Raw genomic sequence first — 21,842 nt, forward strand, 5'->3', positions numbered from 1 at the left:
GGGGAGGGTGTGGAGAGAGGGATACAAGAACCCTTCAGCCCATGGACTCTTCAGGCCCCACTTAGGATACAGTCACAGTGTGGAGCCCAGAGCAGGGGACCCTCTCATTGGGGTCCTCGGGCAGTATTGCTGACAATGTGTAAACCACCCTGCTGAATTTGTAAATCATTTGAAATGATCACTGATTTCCAGAAGTTTGGAGTATTGCTTTAAGTCTCTGAGTCTTGACAGAGGCTGTTTGAGCCAAAGCTATCGTTACAAAGGCAGAACATGGCACTGAGTGGAATTGAGAAGTCATTCTTCCCACTGCAGCTCTAAGAATCAACCTGGTGTTATAAAACATGTCATAACACAGACACACAAAAGCTGGTTGTTGGTAAACTTAGAACTTGCAATGTTATTGCAGGTGTGAAAGAGTAGTTTCTGAGGAACTGAAAAAACTATGTAAGTTTACTAAAAATTATTGAGTTACGAGTTTTATGATATGTAAACTTCATCTCCGTAAATCTGGTTTTGTTTGTATCTTGGTCTGAAGATAATCATCTTTGAGCTCAGGCTGATGTTCTTAAGTTTCTGTTTAGCCAGCTTTGTCCTGATGCACAGTGATATTGACTCCCGGTCCTTACAAACCACTGTGAAGTCACGTTCTTGCCCTTCACCAGGTCCATGAGCTGCTGAGGGAAGGCCAGACAAGAAGCCTTAGTGGGGATGTAGCTCAGTGGTGTGTCATGTTCCTGTATGTGTGAGGTCCAGGGTTCTATCCCCAGCACAGAAAAAAAAGTTTCGGCATTTCTCAGTAAGGTTGAGTCTTCCTTAATAAAAATAAGCAGCTGGGCACTGCTGACCCACACCTGTAATCCTAGTTACTTAGGAGGCAGAGATCAGGAGGATCAAGGTTCAAAGGCAGCCCTGGACAAATAGTTCACAAGACCCTATCTCAAAAAAAAAAAAAAAAAAAAACCCATACAAAAAAGTGGAGGGGAGGGCTGGTGGGGTGGCTCAAGGTGTAGGCCCTGAGTTCAAAACCCAGTAAAAATCTCATGAAAAAAACTCTCCTGATTGCTATAGACCACAGTAATTCTATTCAGCAGCTCTGTTTCACTGCTATTAGTTTTTTCCTTCTTTTGTTCCCTAGGTTTACAAACATTCTATGTTATCATCAAAAAGAATGTCTCCAAAACTTAATTTTATGCCATACCGGAGGATGAGTGACAGGCAGTTTCAAGCAAGTGGAAGAATAGATCCCTTAAAGAAATACACTTTTCTATTATTCAAAAATGTTGTTGTTTCCTATTGCAAAACTGCTACATTTTCACTGTGGAAAGTTTAGAAAATATTGAGAATTACAGTGACTAAAATGTAAACTGTCTATAAATGTATAATCAAGAAACAAATCTACGAATATTCTGGTTCTTTTTAGAAAATGATTAACAAGTACTAACAGATAAAACCCCAAACTAATAAGTTATGAAAGTAGAAACCTAGGCTTCTTGTTGGAGCTAAGTAAGGAGTATGTAGGCATTTATTATATCATTTTATTTTTCTATAGACATTTTTTATAGAATAAAATAAAAATAGAGAAATCCATTTGAAAACTCCCCAATTCTCTGTGTGTGTGTGTGTGTGTGTGTGTGTGTGTGTGTGTGTGTGTGTGTATGTATATGTGTGGTTCTGGGTTTGAACTCAGGGCCTCACACTTGCTAGGCAGGTGCTCTACCACTTGAGCCACTCCTCCAGCCCTTTTTTGTGTTGGGTTCTTTTTGAGATGGGGTCTCAGGAACTATTTGTGCTGGCCTCAAGCCCCAATCCTCCTGAGCTCTGCCTCCTGAGTAGCTAGGATTACAGGCATGAACCACCGTGACTCCCACTTCTTCTTTATGGCTATTTTTTTAAACCTAAAATGAATTAAAGACATGGGAGTCGATATTTATAATAGTTGAAACAAAGTCATTTTGTCTATGTGAGGATACTGTGAAAAATAATTTTTCAACTTTTGATTGCTTAATGTAATTGCTTATTTGAGAAGTCAAAAAGCAGTATAAACATAAGATGTCAAGAGGAAACACGTCGGGCTTCCAAGCTTGTGTGCCCTGAGTGAGGACACCTTATGTCAGCTCAGTGCTGAGGTGCAGAGCCCTGATGGCCGAGTTCACTTCATCTCCTCGTGCCAGAGGCAGCTGCCAGCAAGACCTGAAGGTGACCCCATCTCAAAATGGGCTGAGTGCTTCGGAGTTGGATTCCTGCCTCTGCTTCATGCTTGTGTTTTATTTTTTTGTAAATGGAGGTAATAAAACTCCCCTCACTGATTTACTTAAGAGGGACCTGAAATAAATTATAACCGAGCAGCAGTGTATCACAGGGTGGAAGCACACAGCCTCTGAAGATAGACTCCCCCTGCTCAGTTTTTCACTCCCACCTGGTGTAGCTGTGTGACCTCAGCAAGTCACTTAACCTTTCTGAACCTCAGTTTTCTCATTAGTAAAAAGAAAATTAAAAAATACCTACCTTCTAGAACCATTGGTTGTCCAAGTTAAGTGAATATACGCAGAAGGCATTTAGAATAGTGCTGGGCACCTGGTAAGTATTAGTACATGTGTTTCAGTTTTTCATATTATTTTCACAGAAATATAATTTACATACCACAAAATTCAGGGGGTTTTTTGTTTGTTTTGAGACAAAGTCTCACCGTGTAGCTCAGGCTAGCCTCAAATCATAATGATCTCGCTTATGTCTCTCAAGTGTGGGATTATAAGCATGTACCAATATGCCTGGCTTAAAATTCAGCATTTTAAAGTGCACAACAAAAATATTTTAAAAAATAATGTGTACAATGCAATGGTTTTAGTACAGTCACAAGATTGTACAGTTATCACCGACGTCTAATTTTAGAACATATTCATCACTCCTCAGAAAAGCTTGTGCCTTTTAACAGTCACTCTCCATTCCCCACTTGCCCTGGCAACTGTTAATCTATTTTATGTTTCTTTGGATTTGCCTATTCTGGACATTTCCAATCAGTGGAACAAGTGACTCTTATGTTTGACTTCTTTCACTCATGTTTTCAAGTTCACTCATATTGTAGCAGGCATCATCAGCTCCTCATTCCTTTTATGGCTGAATAATATTCCATCGTGCGGACCTGCCACACTGTGTTTAAGTCTCCATATTATTTAAAGCAATTAATGCATAATAAGTGTCCAAGACCTGGTAGTCCCTCCTGTTAGCCTCACACTCACTGCACCAGAGTTCGGGACACAGCACATCCATCCTATTCTACCTGGAAGGAATGTATTTTTTTGGGGGGGGTGATACTGGGGATTGAACTCAGGGCCTCATGCTTGCTAGGCAAATGCTCTTCCACTTGAGTCACTTGCCATCCCTTCATTGTGTTGGGGTATCATTTGAGATAGAGTCTCATGAACTATTTGTCAGGACTGGCTTCGAACCACGACCTTCCTGATAGCTGCCTACTGAATAACTAGGATTATAGGCGTGAGCGATCACCACCCAGCCTGAGTAGAATGAAATTGAAGGAAGAAATCAAGCCACAAAAAGCCATCCAGATGCAGCCTGCTGCTGTCCCTGTCTTTGTCTGCCAGGTCCAGTCCTTCCCTGACTTTCGGCACACTGGTCTCAGGGATGCTGGGTTTCCTGTTAGCTTTGTGGAGCTCACACAGCCTGGTCCCTAGGGCTGTTCCCACTCCATCCATATGTGCTCTGCACTTAGTTAGTCCAGTCCTCCTCTGGAGATGTTTACCTACCCAGCGTTGCCCTTAGACCACACACTGAGGGGCTTGAAGGAATCAACACTCTGTGGAGGGCTGAGCTGGGTGTTTCTGGTTCAGAGTCTCCTGAGAGAGTTCGAAGTCAGGCTGCCGTCACGTGATGTTCTGACCTGGGCCGAAAGGTCCCTTTCCAAGTGGCTCACCCACTTGCTGGACAAGCTCCTGCTGGCTGTTGGGGGCAGGGCTTGGCTATTTGCCACGTGAACCTCACCACAGGGCACAGTGGGTGTCCACACTCACCCTGGCTTCCTCAGAGTGAGGGATCCAAGAGAGAGTGAGGAGAGAGCCACCATGTTTCATGATCTAAGCTTGGAAGTCACATGGTCTTTTGTATTATACATCTTCCTGATCATACAGATCAGGCAATCATCACCAAGTTAACCCACCTCTGGATTCCTACACCCTATTTCCTCTGCTCTCTGACTAGCGTTACTGGTAGAAAAGTTAGTAGTCTCAAGCTCATTTCAGTATCACCAAAGCAAAGTCTAAATGTTTTCTTAAAGAGGGAGAAGGCCATTCTCCACTCTCCATCTCCTCTTACAACTCCATCCCATCCCAGGGCAAGGCTTCTCAGGGAAGGTTCAATCTAGGAAAAACCACTGTGCCTCCCCCTTTCCTTTTCTCTCCTTTTTTCATCCCTGACTCATGCCTCTCTCCCCTCCCTATCTCCCGTAGAACACCTGCTTGATATGGACTTTGCACATTCCATCTGACTCAGCTCTCTATGTTTATGTACTTATAATTTTTATGACTTGGAAGAGCTGACTCATCATAGCCTGTGTTTGTTTTGCTTCCCTCCGATTGGTGGTTTGACTGATTCATATAGCTTGCTGCCATGCCAGTGTGCCCTAGTGACTCTAGGGCTGCACTCTCCTCTAGGTTATTTCTTTGAGACTCTCACATGTGCCCAGATCCTCCAGTAAATCAGCAGTAATAAATAATAAACAACAAAAGCAAAGAGCATTAAAGAATAAACAAAAGCAATTAATAAGCAAACAAAGACAAAAATTCTCCTTCTGGTTACTTGAATGATCCCTTCTTTTCCTTTCCTTTCCCTTGCCAACTCTCTAAATGAGTGATCTGTGCTCAATTCTTCTATGTCTTTACATACACACTTTGATTTCCAACCTTACTATCTGTGAAAGCTGCTCTACCTTGTAGGCTCTATCATGTATCATAGATACAGTTGAGTTTATTGACTTAAGGGTCCACTCTCAGGATACCAGGTTTAGCATCCTGGCAAGGACCGAGGGATGGTAAAGATTGCTGCTAGGATGGCTTCCCAAAGCCTGGAAAAGTGGTGGCTCATGAAGAGCAAGGTTGAAATACCTAAATTGCTATGTCAGATGGCAGAAGTAAGGAAAAGAAGGATCAAAATTGTGCTCAAACTGAAATACATGTATCGTGTTTGACCACAGCAGCTACCAGAGGATTGGATCCTATAGTGTTGGCTCAGAGGAACAATAGCCACCAAAACCATCAGGAACATGCTGGTGAGAGGGACACCACTGAGATATGGGGGTGGTGGTGAACGTCTGTAAACCCAGCTACTCAGAAGGCTGAGGAGGGAGGAATGTGAGTTTGAGAGCAGCCTGGGCAACATAGCAAAGACTTCTATCTCAATAATATTATTAACAGAGTAGGGCAACGGTGGCTCATGCCTGTAATCCTAGCTACTCAGGAGGCAGAGATCAGGAGGATTGTGTTTCAAAGCCAGCCCAGGCAAATAGTTTGCAAGACCCTATCTAGAAAAATCCACAAAAATAGGGCTGGTAGAGCAGCTCAAAGTGAAGGCCCTGAGTTTAACCCCAGTATCACAAAAGGAAAAAAAAAGTGGGCCCGTGGCTCATACCTGAAATCCTAGCTACTTGGGAGGTGAAGATTGGGAAGATCGCAGTTTGAGACCAGTGTGCAAAAAGTTAGCAGGACCCCATCTCCACCAATAAAAAGCTGGGTGTGATGGAGCACGTCTGTCAACCCAGCTACACAGGAAAGAACTCTGCAGTAGAACCAGGATATGATGCAAACACCCCTTCTGCGTGGAACATACAATTTGGCCTAGTCTACAGTGTCAGTGGTTTTCATGATAAAAAATACAAAAAATATGTAGTATGGCCTGGTGTGGAGGTGCACGCCTCCAACTCAAAGGCTGCATCCTCATTCCTAAAGGGTCTAAGCCAGGGTTGCTGCTTGTCTTACTTGTTCACAGTCACAGTTGGGCAAGGCAGAATCAAGAGATACCCAAACAGGACACTGGAGTTCCACACATATGCCACCCCTTCTCCTAGTGCATGACAGCAGCCCTACCTCCCTTTGCTGACCAGCGTCAATCACCTCTCATAAGATGGCCTTTCTTGTCTTACCTGCTAGTCTCTAGATCCTCAGGAGGTCAAGTATGTAATAGCTGCCATCACGTGTAGTCCAATGGGATCTTTGTTGTGTCTGTGAGCAAAAATATGTCTGTTTGGGAAACAAGGACTTCTAGCTCTGTAGAGTCCTGAGTTGTGGGAACAGAAAAGCCTAATGGGTCATGAGAAAGTTGCTAAGTGGAACCACTGTACGTCCATATATTCTCTCGAGATCCTGGTAATCTTTCTTCTGGGGACCCAGGCTCATGATAAAATAATATCTGATTCAAAGTGTATACTATGGCCGGTTGCTGGTGGCTCACACCTCTAATCCTAGCTACTCAGAAGGCAGAGATCAGGAGGAAAACAACCCATCACAAAAAGGGCTGGTGGAGTGCTCAAGGTGTAGGCCAAGTTCAAGCCCCAGTACTGCAAAAAGGAAAGAAAAGAAAAAAGCATGTACCATTATGTCCTAGAGGATGTCATCATTGTTTTGTGTCACCTCCATGCTGCCATTTCTGCTGAATCTCCAGTTGGCATTACAATTCTTTCATCTATCCAGTAACTTCTGGCTGGGGAGGTACCTGATATGACCAGTGGATCCCAAGTTCATAGGTTTACTACTCCCCCACTCCCACCGTCACTTCCTGTGCCAGGAAGAGAGTCATCTGGTCAGATGCCATGTAATGTTGGATTTGGTCTTTGAATCTTGCAGGCCCCTGATAGTAAGGCTATTGATGTTCTGCAGATAGGAAAGGCAGCCACATGACCACAGAAGTGAGGGCAAACCACTTACCTTTTGAAGACAAAAGGAACCCAGTTTAGTTTATGGGTCACCAGGCAGCTTACTGGTCTCAGTACCTATGGATGGCAGATTGGATCTTCAGAGGTGGCTGTAGCTGTCTATATTCACCTTGGCAAATGGCAATCTAAGCTGTCAGGTTCTCACATCGCCTCCACCTCTATCACCGGGGGCCTCTTTGCTTAGGTATCCATCAAGCAGCAGTGGGGGAGGGGCCTCTTATAAAGACTAATATTAACCAGCCAGTGGTTTGTCTAATTGGCACATTTTGTGTGGTAGACTTTTAGCCAAGCGCCTTCACATGTGGTACAACAACTTCCCACTTTGGGTTCCCTCCCAAAAGTCCAACCACGTGCCTCTACCCCAGACCTTCTGGTTTCTGATTTTCCAGTCTTTTCCTCTGAGGCTCCCCCTCCCCCAGCCAGGCCATGGTCACTGCCCATAAATCTACTATGTTCTAACCTTGGGCCATTCTCCTTCCATACAAAATGGGGGGAGATTATCTTTCCCGCTCTTTTTTAAGACCTTCCCTGGTGAGACTTAAATATATCTGCTATCCACGTTTAGCTGTGTCCACCTACTAAGCTGACCCATCCATAACCCAAGCTGGGTCTTTTTTCATGGCATAGGTGAAACTGGGGAAGGGGCTCTGGAACAACTGTGGTGAATGACCTGGGCATGGAAGTTATACTCATGCAGCTCAGTTGTTCCCTCTGCTCCTGGTAGTGTCACCCATGATAATTACCTTGGTAATTCAAGCAAGACACAAAAGAACTAGTAAAAGTGGTAGTAAAGTTTATTAGAAAAGGAACATACTTTCAACAGACTGAAAGTGAGTTGTCTGTAGAGTGAGAATAACGGGTTAGGTTTTAAGGTTGGAATATTTATTGAGAAACTTTTAGCTTTGGGTCCTTTTGGCTTCAGGATGATTTCTTGAGTTTGGGTCATTGTCTTGTTAAGAGAGACATTGAGTAATCTACTCTGCTCTAATTGATAGAGAATTTCTGTTTGAAAATCCTAACCTGTGCTCTATCTAGCTCTTAGGTTTGGGTCTTTGTTTTGTGAAATTCACTTGTGAAAACCTCCCTGCACTGACATAGTTGATATTTAGAATATGGATTGCTCTTGGGTAAAGAGTGAATTAGGCTTTAAGATAGTAGCTAACTTCAAAGCATCCTGTGACAGCCCCTGGGTTCTGGCTACCTGATCTCAAATAGAGAAGAGTGGAGTTGGGAAGTTGAATTATAATGATTTTTTTTTTCTTTCTTCCTCTTGTGGCCACCTACCTGCTACCTGTCAATAGTGCTCAGTCCCAGATGTACCAGTTTTATACCATCATGATTTTGATACTAATTCTGCTTGACTTTGTGACTTGAGGTATCCAATTGGACCTAGCTCATGATGGCTAAATCTGTGGTCATTAATGTCTCTGCCAAGGGCCCACCAGAAGCTGGGAGCTATTTTTTCAAAAGGAGTGCAATCCTTCATGAATTTGTTCTATAATCCTAGGGGGTCTGTATTGTGATTCTTCTATTAGGAATTGCCATAAACATCACATTACTTTTGTTTTGTTTTTTTGTGACAGGGTCTCCCTATGTAGTCCAGGCTGGCCTCAAATTGACCATCCTCCTGCCTCTGCTTCCCAAGTATTTGGGATTACTATTATATTATTATTACTATTACTATTATTACTATTATACAACACCAAACCCAGTTTGGGATTTTAATAGGATTTTGGTGATGGGGTAAAACCTTAAAAATTCTGGAAGACGGTAGGTTATTGTGGTTCACACCTGTAATCCTAGCTACTTTGGAGGCTGAGATTGGGAGGACTGATGTTCCAGGCCAGCAAGGGTAAGATGTTCTCAAGACCCTATCTCCAAAATAACCAGAGCAAAATGGACTGGAGGTGTGGTTCAAGCTGTAGTATGCCTGAGCAGGAAACTCTGAGTTCAAACCCCAGTCCCACAAAAACAAACAAACAAAAAACTTTATTTCGTGTCTGATTAATGACCCATTTGTTTTGTTTTGGAGTTGGAAGGAAAACCTTATTCCTTTTTCTAGTTGGGTACAGTGCTTGGGGGCGCTGAGAATAGACAGGTTACCAGTGGGAAAGACAAGGTTTATCTGCACACAACAGCTTCCCGTGAGTGAAAATTCAGGGAACAGCCTGAAATAAAATAAAGCTTTATATATTTCAACTTAACAAAAGGGTGGTGGTGAAGTTTTTAGGGTTTCAATAAGAGAGTCTGGAAGGTATCATTGGGCTTTTTGATGCTAATGGCAAGGGTAGTGCTCTGCCCTTCAGCTGAATACTGCAGGAAACTCCCTTGGCGGGAAGGGGTGTTAATGGAGGTGTATTTTTGGAAGGTTCTGCTTTAGTCAGACAAGGAAATTTAAGTAAGATTTTTTTTTTACCCCTATCTTCTGCAACTTTTAAAAGTTTTCACTTAAAAATAATCTTTATGCCACATCTGGAAGGATGGGCGGAAGGAACCAATCCGAAACCTTGGGGCTACCCTAAACATGTCCGCTTGTTACTGGTCGCTATCAGGGGATTGATCAAGCAGTGGTCTGGGGAACCAATACTGGGCGCTGTTCTTTAAAGAGGGCTCGGTGGTGTGGGAAAAAATGCAGATGGGTCCTAGGGCCAGCGCTTCGCGATCTGTGCCCCGGAGGGCCAGGTTTTGGGAGCCTCAGTGGCACCTGGGTTCCACCTGATGGCAGTATGTATTAGCTCAAGTTACTTCCTCAAGTGCAGAGTGACGATAACAACATCTACGTGGTGGAGTGGCGGGGAGAGTCACTAACCCGGGAGGGAGGCGCAGCGCCCCGCCCGAAGGAAGCGCGCACAGGGGTCAGCTCTTTCCGGGGATGGGTGGGGCGCAGAGCTAGAGGTCGCCTCAAGTGGGCCCCCAAGAGGCGTCACTCCTTTCCAGGGCTGGCTTATCAAAAGCTCCTCCGGAGTCCCAACATCACTTTTTTACTTCCTCTTCTCTCCGCGGTGCCCAGCTGGGGAGCCTCGGTCTCGTCGAGCCCAGAACCGATCCGGGGGCTGCGGGGTAGTGCTGCGGTGGCCGGCAGGATTTGCCCGCGCTGGTTGACTTTCTTTTTCCTCGCTCGCCATCGCTACTGACTTTAAATCGGACCCCAGGACCGTGCGGGTGACATCTGGCCTCTGGACGCTAGAGACGAGTTGGAAACCGAAACCGCTGGTCTCTGCAAACGGCACCGCCCGCGTCCGCCCCCGGGGCACTTATAAGTTTCGATTCTCCGCAGAGCCGAGTCCAGTGCAGCGAGCGGCCAGGCCCACGCAGCGAGCGCGCCATGACCGACCCGGAGGTGTGCTGCTTCCTCACCAAGCTCCTGTGCGCCCACGGGGGCCGCATGACCCTGGACGCGCTGCTGGCCGAGATCGCGCTCTCCGAGGCGCAGCTCTGCGAGGTGCTGGCGGCCGCCGGGCCCGATCGCTTCGTGATGTTGGGGACAGGCGGCAGGGCCGGGGTCACCCCTTCGGTGGTGGCCACCACTCGAGCCCGGGTTTGCCGTCGCAAGTACTGCGAGAGAGCCTGCGACAACTTGCACCTCTGCAAGCTCAACCTGCTGGGCCGGTGCCACTATACGCAGTCGGATCGGTGAGTGCACCGAGGAGGGGTGGCTCCCCGCGGCCCTGGGTGGGAGGACCGCGGAGGGAGTTGCTGCTCCCGGGAGGTCGCGCCCTCTCGGGGCCCCGCACCCCACAGCCGCGCGCTCCTCCGCTCCCCTGGTTGGAGAGTCCCTGCTGCGCCCGGGATCGCGCCCCCTTCCCCGGTCCTTTCCTCAATATGGCCAAGGCGACATTACCCAGCAAAGACTAGGGTCGCCCTCTACCCTTTCCATCCGTCCGCAAGAATCCTAAGAATTAAGCACTATTGCGCAAGCAAGGCCTAGAGAAGTTGGAGGCAGATTGCGAACAAGGAAAGTGCCTGCGCCCTGGGTAGCTTGAGTCTTTTCCTCTCCGCTCTTTTCTCAGAACTCCAGCCGCGCTGCACACCCGGATAGGCCCCCAGATCTTGTCGGCCCTTCATTTCATTCCTAAGCCGCTTCCATCCTCCTCATTTCCACTTTTCTCCTATCTGGCGCCAGGCTGCACCGTCCGGTGGTCTGCGTGGCGGCCCGCACCGTTTGGCCACCCCTTCTTGGGACCCACTCTCTCAATTCGGTTTGAAATAATGCGGGTTACTTCCCGAGCAGCGGCTGCAGTCTGTGTTCCCACTCGCTCCTTTTTGCTTTCTAAATGTAGGTGCTCCTCAAGGTTTAGGGTAACCATCTTCCGAATCTTCTGTAAGGTGCTGGGATGCAGCTCAGTGGGAGGGCACACGCCAGGTCCTGGGCTCATCTCCAGCACCGCAAGAGAAAAAAAAAAGGAAATGAAAATCAGACCAGATCTCCAGTTCACCTGTCACGTCTACCAAGATGGCTTCCAAGACACCCGCTGCTCAGGCCTGTACCCTGGATCCAGGTTGTCCATCGCCCTCCTGGTGACGGAGTACCTAGGATTGTCCCTCCAGGCAGGGTGTGAGCTTCCCTCCAGCTCTTAATCCTCCACCTCCTCCCTCACAATGTCTTAATTGCCTATCACCCGGTCCTGTTTGGGAGGCCTCATTTCCCCTCTGCTCTGGTCCTCTTCCCAACCATTGCCTTGTTGAATTAATGGTTCTCTCTGGCCTTAGGCCGCCATGGGCTTTTCAGGGATCTCTTCCCATCTTTTCTGTCCTTAACTGTTTCTGTTCAATTTTTTCCCCATTAGAGTACTTTTCACTTTGCCTATCCTTAAAAACTCTAAGTGATGCCCAGTACCCAAACGGTGGTCATCAAACTTTCCGTCCTGCAGTTACTAGCAGAAAAGATTTGCCCCAGTCATGTGACATAAAGACAGATGAAGGAGGAGTGCTTTAAATGGACAGAGTAGGTGAGGTAACTTTTTTCAAAAAATCATTTGTTTAGAGAAAGAACCCTTTCATCTCACTCTAATTTTTTTTTAATTGCTTGAGTGCGCTCTCTTTTAAAATATCTATTTAATATGCCTGTGAGGCAACAGTTTGAAAATCTGTCTCTGACTGATTGGAAGCGGTGTCCACCTGCAAATGAAGAAATCACTGAGCAGGCAAGGAGGAAGTGGTAGAGGACAGAGAAGGGAAGAACATTCTAGCACATTCTAGCACTATACTAAATAACAAGTGGGTAGAGGGCAGAGAGGGGAAGAACATTCTAGCACATTCTAGCACTATACTAAATAACAAGTGGGTAGAGGGCAGAGAGGGGAAGAACATTCTAGCACATTCTAGCACTACACTAAATAACAAGTGGATAGAGGGCAGAGAAGGGAAGAACATTCTAGCACATTCTAGCACTATACTAAATAAGTGGGTAGAGGGCAGAGGGGGAAGAACATTCTAGCACATTCTAGCACTATACTAAATAACAAGTGGATAGAGGGCAGAGAAGGGAAGAACATTCTAGCACATTCTAGCACTACACTAAATAAGTGGTAGAGGACAGAGAAGGGAAGAACATTCTAGCACTATACTGAATAACAGGGTTGAAGGACTTTGATTTTTTTTTTTTCTGTTATCTGTTTTGTTAGAAAAAATTCTTCACCAACTAGTGTTAACTTTTATTTTAAAGAGACACTGGAAAGTGGAGAGACGCGTCATCACCATTTTGATTCAGCAGTTTTCAAAATATGACCAGTCTTGTTTTTTTGCCTTCTCTGTATCTGTCCCCAGCTTATCCAGCCATCATTTGGGTCATAATTACGTCCGTATCAGGTAAAGACTATTTTATTAAGATAATCACAGCACAGTGATTACATTTTTTTAAAAAAAAATTACAATTTTCTTATCACCTAAAGCAGTCCGTATTCAAATTTCCCTCTTACGACCCCAACTTGCATTTTCAGGAAGAAAAACACCTATGCGGATATAATCCATAATTGTGTTGCTATTTTACATATCCAGTGTTTTTAGAAACTTTGACACAGTATGTTTAGAATTTTTAGTTTATTATTTTGTTTGAAGCAACCATCTTAAGCTTATAATATGGGTTGGGAACCTGCGCTTTTCTGCATTTAAAAAAATTACAAATAATACAGGATTATTTTGTACAAGTTTGGATGGATACTTCAAAGAATTCATTAAAGTCTTTTTTTAGTGGAGTAATAAAAATATTTCTTACATTTATTAGTTTAGCTATATTTTGAATTTCCTTTTTACTGCGCATTTGAATTTGAGAATTAAACGCTTAATCCACTAGTATAGAGTATCTTAATAAGTATCTCTGGAATAATTTTTGTTTCTGTTTTTTATTTCTTTTGCCTCAGAGCCTAGAGATCATTCTTCTCCCATGCTTGCTTTTTAATACTGTTCCCTTAACAATTTTTATAAAACTTCGTCTTCTAAAACTTAACACTTTCAAGTCTATGGTTTTTGTGGATCACTAGTGAATGGGATCTGACAGCCAATCAATAAGCATACTAAAGTTACTATTAATAACCTTAATTCAGTTCAGTAAATACACGGAGACAACTTGTATTTTTGCTGAGCTTATAAAATTTCCTCCGCAGTACTAACAGAGAGGACTTCTGTCCTGCAGTTTCTGTCCTTCCTTGCACCGTGCTTTCAGCTATACGTTTTAGTTGACAACAAGACTTGTTTAGGTGTTGTATAATCATTTGTTTTGGCACAACAGTTTGGATATTAATATTTACTTTGGTGCAATAGTATTCCCTCACACTGGGTTCGGATCCCAGTTCCGACGCAGTAACTACCACTTATTGGACAAAAAATATGTACCAAATTCTGGGTTCAGCTCATTAGCGATGATATTGAAGTTTGTCTTTACTGTAGTTCCTGAGAACAGGTATTGTAAGGTGCATCTTTTTTTGATGGTATTGGGGTTTGACCTCAGGGCTTCACACTTGCCAGGCAGGCACTCTTGTACTTGAACCATGCCTCCAGCTCTTTTTGCTTAGGTTATTTTTGAGAGAGGGTCTCCCTTTTTTGCCCAGGCTGTCATGGAGCTGCTATCCTCCCTATCTCAGCCTCTTGAGTAGCTTGGGATGACAGGTACGCACCACCATGCTCCTATACTTGGTTGAGATTGGGCCTTGCTAACTTTTTCGCAGGGTGGTCTTGAACTGTGGTCCAAGTAGCTAGGATTCCAGGTGTGAGCCACCATCCCTCAACTGTAAGTCCCATCTTAATCAAATCAAACCTAAGTCTTGAGAAATTTACTGAAGGCTACATAGTCGATTTTGGATCCCGATTTGCATGGCTTCCTAATTAGCCACCTCTGTAACCGGTAGCTGTATGAAGTACGGTCTTTCACAAACTCAGGTTATTCTTTTTGCAAGCATGATGTGATTGTTTAAAGCAGACTGAGAACATTGACTTGCTCTGTGGTTTCTACCATGGTGGGTGTTTCCTCTAGGGCTCTTTCCTGTTTGTGTGCCTTTGGGTAGGGATGGTTGACCATTTCGTAAATTGAGAGCTAAATACTGAACTGCACAAAGATAATATAAGCATCATAGTTGTGTACTCTGAATGTAGAACGGGAAAATTATATAATATTGTAAGTTTATAACTCACCTCTCAGAATGAAGGCTTTCGTTTTCATTTTCCATTTTTGCTTCTTTTAAAATGAAACCCCAGTCCCACCAAAACAAAAACAAAAACAAAGAAGAAAGAAACGTAAGTAAGAAACAGTCATAACAGTCTTTGAGTTATTTTTTTCTTCCCCTCCATTCTCATTCTTCCCTCCCCAGAAGCAACTTTAATCAGGACTTTGCAATTCCCTCACATACATGCTTGGATCCAGATACAAAATGTAGGTCTGCTTAATGTATTTCAGAATTTTTACTCAAGTTATGTTTTGGAAATCTGTTCGTGTTGGTACCAGGGCCTACTTTCTTCTTCTTCTTTTTTTTTTTTTTTTCCCCTTTATTTTCTCCTCTCTCCTTTCTCCTCCCCCTGCCCCTCTCTCTCTGGATTGAAGCTCCCATCATTGGGGTACACACCAACCCAGTTTATTAATTTTAACAGCTGCATAGCAGTTATCACATGCCTAAGCTCACAATTCAGTTGCCCCTTCCTCTGCTATAACAAACCATCCTGCCAAGAATATACCTGTGTGTCTTGGTGCTCATGGCAAGAGGGTAGCTCCTTAGGAAGGAGAATTTTCTCAGGTGCAGCGGTGCTGTTCAGTGGTAGAGCACAGGCTTAGTAGGTGCAAGGTCCTGGGTTTGATTCTCAGCACTGGCCCCCCCCAAGAAATTTTCTCATTAGAGTTTTTTTGTTGTTGTTTTTGAGACAGGCTCTCACTGTGTAGCTTAGGCTGGCCTCCAACTCGTGATCTTCCTGCCTGTACCTCCTGAGAGTCAGGATTATAGGTGTGTACCGCCATGCCAAGATCATTTTTTTTTTCATTTAGGTTTTTAATTATATATTTGAGTTTTAGGAAAATATATAACGAATAGCATCGATCAAAGAAATAGAATATTCTGTATTTAAATCTTCCTGAATTATCTTTCTTGATTATTACTTCTTTTCTAGAGCTGGGAACTAGAGATTAGTGCTCTTCTGAATTTGGTGATCCTTTTCCCACATAGGTATTATTTTTCTGTGTTTGAGTATTTTAAGCAATATTTAGGAGTTTTGTCTATTTTCTTTTTCTTTTTTTGCAGTACTGGGGTTTGAACTCAGGGCATATACCTTGAGCCACTCCACCAGTCCTTTTTTTTTTGTGCTGGTTTTTTCAAGATAGGATCTCACAAACTATTTGCCCAGCTTGGCTTTGAACCTTGATCCTCCTGATCTCTTCCTCCTGAGTAGCTAGGATTACAGGTGTGAGCCCCCTGTGCCCAGCTGAGTTTTGTCTATTTTCAAATCTACAAACCTACAGATGATATCATACTGAAGTTAAGTTGCAAATACAGTTGGCCCCAAGCGTTCGCAGGTTCCCCATCTATGGATTCATCCGACTGCAGCTGGAGAACTTTTGGTTGACACCGAGCACGTACAGACTGCTTTCTTGTCGTTATTCCCCAAACATTCCAGGATAACAGCTATTTACATAGCATTTCTGTGGTAGGAGTTACCGCAAGTCCTCCGGAGATGAATTAAAGTGTGCACGAGGGTGAGCGTAGTCATAAGCGTATATACTGGGCCATTCTGTATGGGGAAGTGGGCATCCATGGGCTTTGGTATTGGGGCGGTCTCGGAGCCAGACCTTTGGATGCCAAAGGATGAGTGGACCTGTCTTATCTTCTCTTTTCTGCTCAACGTGAAACTTCTGAGATTATAATACTGAGTGCTCTGTTTTCATTCCACCGTGTCTGCCCCAGGCCCTGCAATTTACAGCTCTTACTTTGGTTTTTGTCCAGTTATAGCCCTGCCTACGTTTGAGTAATCTGTAGTGGCAAGGCATTCTGTCCGTTTCAAATCTGTGGCCCCCCACTCTGAGTCTACACCATGCTCCAACTTCCTGGGCCCCTGGAATTCTCGAGGCTTCTTCCAGGGCCCGAGTATGCTTCTTGATGGGACTTACACACAGGGAAGGAGTTTACCTGTGCAGGCTGGCACGGCCACTGTCTCTGGATGACAGCACCAATGGGATAGGACAGAGCCCAGGTGGGAGGAGGAAGAAGAGGTGAACTGGAGGTGAGAGCCAGGGCTGGCTTCTTCCAATCTGCTATATTCTAGCAGTTCGTGGGTTCCAAAGCCAAACTTGATGATTATGGTCATTGTGGAAGTATAGCTACCGTAGAAGGAAAGAACGTATTTTATGTAATGTTTTTTGCTTGACTTATTACTGTCACATATAGAAACGTCTACATGGGCCTCAATTTATAGCTTTGCTCAGGGCCCCACAAATTTTAGAGACGGACTACTCTGATTTATTATAGATGTGTACTTTCTTTTGTATGAATGTACACAACTTACCCATCTTCTCATTATTAAAGTTGAGATCTTTTTTAAAATTTTAAAAAAATTAAAAAATTTTTAAAATTTTTAAATTAAAAAAAATTGCTGTTAAACCAGCATGCTTTGAATAGTTTGGTGTATGTTTCTTTGTATATATGTACAAGAGTTTTTCAAGGGATCTAACAGAAATTCTTATACTTACCTTAAGCGTTATGAGATGATAATACCACATTGCTTTCTAAAGAGTGAAACATTCCCTTGCTTCCTCCTTGCCAAGTGGAAGGAATCATGACCTTTTGGAAATTTGTGCCAACACCAGGTATGTGGAATTGTATCTCTCTCTCTTTTTCTTTTTTATGGTACTGGGACTTGAACTCAGGGCTTCATGCTTGCTAAATAGGTGCTCTACTGCTTGAGCCATGCCTCCAGTCCTTTTTGTTTGTTTTGTTTTAGATTTTTGTGTGTGATGGAGGATGGGGGTTTGAACTTTAAGCTTACAAAACAGGTGCTCTACAGCTGAGCCACACCTCCAGTCCACTTTGCTCTAGGTATTTTGGAGAGGGGGGGTCTCAAGAATTATTTGCCCAGACTGGCTTCAGACCTTGGTCCTCCCAATGTCATCCTCCCAAATAGCTAGAATTATAGGCTTGGGCCACTAAGGCTGGGCTGTTTTAGGTTTTTGAGACAGGGTCTTTCTGTGTAGCCTAGACTGGCCTCTAATTTGCCATCCTCATGTTCTGGAATTACAGCAGTGTGCTGTCAGACCCAGCTTTCATTGTGGTATTTATTATTATTGTTTTTGACAGTACTGGGGTTTGAACTCAGGGCCTTGAGCTCATTAGGTGAACGCTCTACCACTTGAGCCATATCCCCGGTCCTTTTTGTTTTATTGTACTTTTTGGTAGGGTTTCTCGATTTTGCTCCTGCTGGCCTTTGACTGAGATGCTTCTAACTCCATCTCTTGAACAGCTGGGATTACAGGCATGAGCTAGCGTACTAAGCCCTCAGTGTGGTTTTAATTCTTCACCTATTATGGGTCTCTAGGCCTTTTGAGTCATTACTCTTTTTTTGGCAGTACTGGGGCTTGAAATCGGGGACTCATACTTGCTAGGCAGGTGCTCTACCACTTCAGCCACTCCACTGCTCCATGTTTCTCACTTTTAAAGTTTTCCCTTCTTGATGCTTTTTGTTAACATTTTCACTCTTTTGGTCATCTTAGTGTCCTATTTATTTTTGTTTGTAATACCCTTAATTTTAATTTAATTTTATTTTGCCATTTAAAAAAAAATAACTAAAGCCAGCCGGGCACCAGTGGCTCCTTGGGAGCCTGAGATCACAAGGCGCGTGGTTCAAAGTCAGCCCTGGGCAAATAGCTCCAGAGACCCAACCTCAAAAATAACCAGATCAAAATGTACCAGAGGTGTGGCTCAAGCCATGGTGTGCCTGTTTTTTAAGTGTGAAGCCCTGAGTTCATTCCCCAGTCCTACCAACAAAAAAACCGAAATCTCACTTTCAAGTGTGTAATCAGTGTTGTAAGCTCCTTTATGATGGGTAACTGTCAGTTACACACACACACACACAGTTATACAACACACAGTTACCCAGTGAAATCCAGAACATTTTCATCATCCGAAAAGAATCCCCACGCCCATCAGCAATCACTCCTTGCTTTCCCCAGCTCCTGGCAACCTTTAATGAACTTTCTGTCCGTGTGGATTGGCCTGTTGTGGACATTTCCTCTATGTGGAATCATATGACATGGCATTAGGGGTCTTCTTTCACACTGCATGGTGTTTTCAACATTTGGGCTTTCCTTGTGCAGGGGTCACGGAGTTTGTGAGTGGGGATTTACCCAGGAGGCATCTTCCTTCTGTTACTCATTTGTGCTCTGTCCACAGAGTCCTGTTGTCAGGCTGGGGCCCTAGAGTCCATGCTATTTTCTGCAACATTGTGACACAAAGAGATGCACCCATAAAAATTGTTTGGGAATTTGTGTCCTCTTTTTGGATTTGCTCCATTTTTGTTTTCATTTTAGTTTGATCAAATTTGATTTTCAAAGTTGGCAGTGTTCTGCAGAAATTAAGCTTAGAAACTGGATGACCTTATAAAGGGACACTGTGAACTATGATAAAAATCTTAAATAGTGACAAATAAGTGTCACTATTTTCTTTCTGAGAGCAAGAAAATACTCTCAGGAAAGAGAGTGATGGAGGGCGAATTCAACTGTGAGATATCTAAGAACTTTATAAATGTCACAATGTGCCCTTAGTGCAACAAAAATATGATAATTAAAAAAAATTTCTTGGGCTGGAAGCATGGCTCCAGTGGTAGAGTATACTTGCCTAGTAAGCAAGCTCTGAGTTCAAATCCCAGCATCATCAAAAAAAAGAAAAAGAAAAAAACCACTTTATATTTTGCAGAATGTAGAGCTAGCAAAAATAAACATTTAAAATAAATGTAGATTTGTGTTCCACAAAATAGTTCTAATTTCTTTCAGTGTCTGATGGTGTTTACTTTCTTTTCATGCAGGTTATTTTGGAATAGGCAAAGCCCCAGGATTGGGAGCAGGAGAGAGGAGTAAAAATGATTCTAAAGGATTGTAGGATTTTAGGTCAATGAGAAAAATCATAAATCAGTTTTTTTTTTCTGGTACTGGGATTTGAACTCAGGGCCTTCACCTTTAGCTACTCCATCAACCCTTTTTTTGTGATAGGTTTTTTTTGAGATAGGGTCTTGCGAACTCTTTGCCTGGGTTGGCTTTGAACCACGATACTTCTGATCTCTGCCTCCTGAGTAGCTAGGATTGCAGACGTGAGCCACAGATACCCGGCTCATAAATCAGTTTAATCAAGTTGGAGCAGGGGAGCTGAACTCAGGTAGGGGGAAGAAGGAAGAGGCCCAGTTCATGGTCCTCTCTGTTTTCTACCCCGAGGAGAGAATTTAATATGCTTCCCACCAACTCCTGACAGCAGGCTATGAGAAGCCAGCTAGGGAAATAGTTCCCAAACATTTTGCCACTTCCCTCTTGTCAGGACAGAACATTTTCAGCATGAACAGTCATCCTTTGGTACCCTTTGGGGAGCCCTCTGATGCTCAAGTCTCTCATACAAATTGGTGTAGATTTTGCCTATAGCCTGTGACATCCTCCTGTATATTTACTCATTTTTCGGGGTACTGGAGTTCCAACTCAGTGCCTTGTGCTTTCTAGGCAGGCACTGTACCGCTTGAGCCACGCACCCAGACCTACTCCCATATACTTTTAACCGTCTCTAGATTATGAATGCCACCTAACGCAACATGGATGCTGTGGGAATACTTGTGTACGCTGATTCGTTTAGGAAATCATGGTGAACACAAAAAAGTCTGTGCTTGCTCAGTACAGATGCAGTTGTTTTTTCCCCCAAATATTGTCCATCTGCTCCTCAATTGAGTCCACAGTTGTGAAACCCGCAGATACAGAGGGCTGGCTCTACTCTGAATATGTGTACATTTATTTTATATTCATATGATATATGACTCTTAATTTGCCATTTGCTAGTTTTTTTTTTAACCTGGGATTTTATAAATCAAAATTTTCAAGGTATGTTTGTATACAATAACACATACTCATTTAAAAGAGTGTGCAAAGAGTCTTGATAAACCAGGCGCTGATGGTTCACGCCTGTAGTCCTAGCTACTTAGGAGGTCGAGATCAGGAGGAGTACCATTCTAGGCCAGCCTGGAATGAGATCCCATCTTAACAGAAAAAAAGCTGGACATGATGGTGCATGCCTGTCATCCCAGCTAAGGTGGGGAATGTAAAATAAAAGGATTGCAGTCCAGACTGGCTTGCCCAAAAAGCAAGACCTTACCTCCAAAATACACAGAGGAAAAAAAGGCTGGAGGCATGGCCGAAGCCGTAGAACACCTGCCTAACAAACCCCAGTTCTGCAAAGTCTCGATCAACAGACGCACTTGTACAACTAAGAGCGTAGTCAAAAGATGTAGAACATTTTCCTCAGCCCTAAAAGGTTTTCTTGTGTCCCTTTCCAGTTAACCAGCTAATCCACCACGCCTCTCCTTCAGTCCTCTCAGTCCAGACCGTGATTTTTTCCTACATTCTTAGGTAAAAAATAAACTCCATGCAACATTTTGCCCTATACCCAGGTAGGTTGTTCTGGCAGCATAGGCACTCAGCTTTGGGACTGTACTCTTAAACTTGGATGTGGACGTGCCTTGGAATGACACAGGGAGCTTAGTAAAATGCAGGTCCCTGAGTCACACACTGGAAATTCTGGTTGAGAAGGGGCGGATTTGGCCATGGGAGCCTGCGGAGTGAGGCTCTCCCTGAAGGATTCCTTTTTTTTTTTTCACTTATGTGTGGAATCTTTATTTTTATTATTATTATTTTTTTTTTACAAGGCAAAGATGAAGGATTCTTTCGCAGGGGTTCAAACCACATTTTGAGAAACAAACAGCCCCCAGAGATGTGTTTCCTGGCTGATCACAAATACAAGTGCAGGGTTTCATGTGGCTTCCGAGCTTGAAGGAGTAAAAGAGACAGAGTGAATACAAGGTTAAAAAAAGTCTTGCTTTCTCAAAGTTAAGGTGGCATGCCTGTTGTTTTTGGCTGACACAATCAAGAGACACATCGGGAACATTTGTGTCTCTAGTCACTCACCAACAAACACGTGGTTTTTATTCTTCTCTCACTAAAAAAGGGACTCTAGGATACTGTTAGCTTACTAATCTTACTCTTTATCTCTTTATTTTAATATTCACCTTAATTTTTTTCTTTTCCTTTATTTTTTTGAGGTAGTCGCACTGAACTCAGGACCTTGCACTTGGTAGGCAAGCACTCTACCACTTGAGCCATGTCCCCAGTCCTTCTCTCCCCACCTCCCCGCCACTTATTTACTTATTCATTTGTTTTTTAAGTTTTTCAGATGGGGTCTCGGCACTAACT

The 21,842-nt window shown here is 43.7% G+C and overlaps 1 protein-coding gene across 1 annotated transcript in view; it reads left to right on the plus strand.

Annotated features, from left to right (window-relative positions):
• Positions 1-9,777: 9,777 nt before the first annotated feature.
• The window catches only part of Zc3hav1 (zinc finger CCCH-type containing, antiviral 1), a 44,547-nt gene continuing 32,482 nt past the window's right edge, over positions 9,778-21,842 (plus strand). The window contains exon 1 of the mRNA XM_074062208.1: positions 9,778-10,570. Within this exon, the coding sequence (XP_073918309.1) occupies positions 10,263-10,570 (308 nt within the window). The 5' untranslated portion in view covers positions 9,778-10,262. The remainder of the gene's footprint in view (positions 10,571-21,842) is intronic.

This window comes from Castor canadensis, chromosome 2 (genome assembly GCF_047511655.1).
Source record: "Castor canadensis chromosome 2, mCasCan1.hap1v2, whole genome shotgun sequence".
NCBI lineage: Eukaryota > Metazoa > Chordata > Mammalia > Rodentia > Castoridae > Castor > Castor canadensis.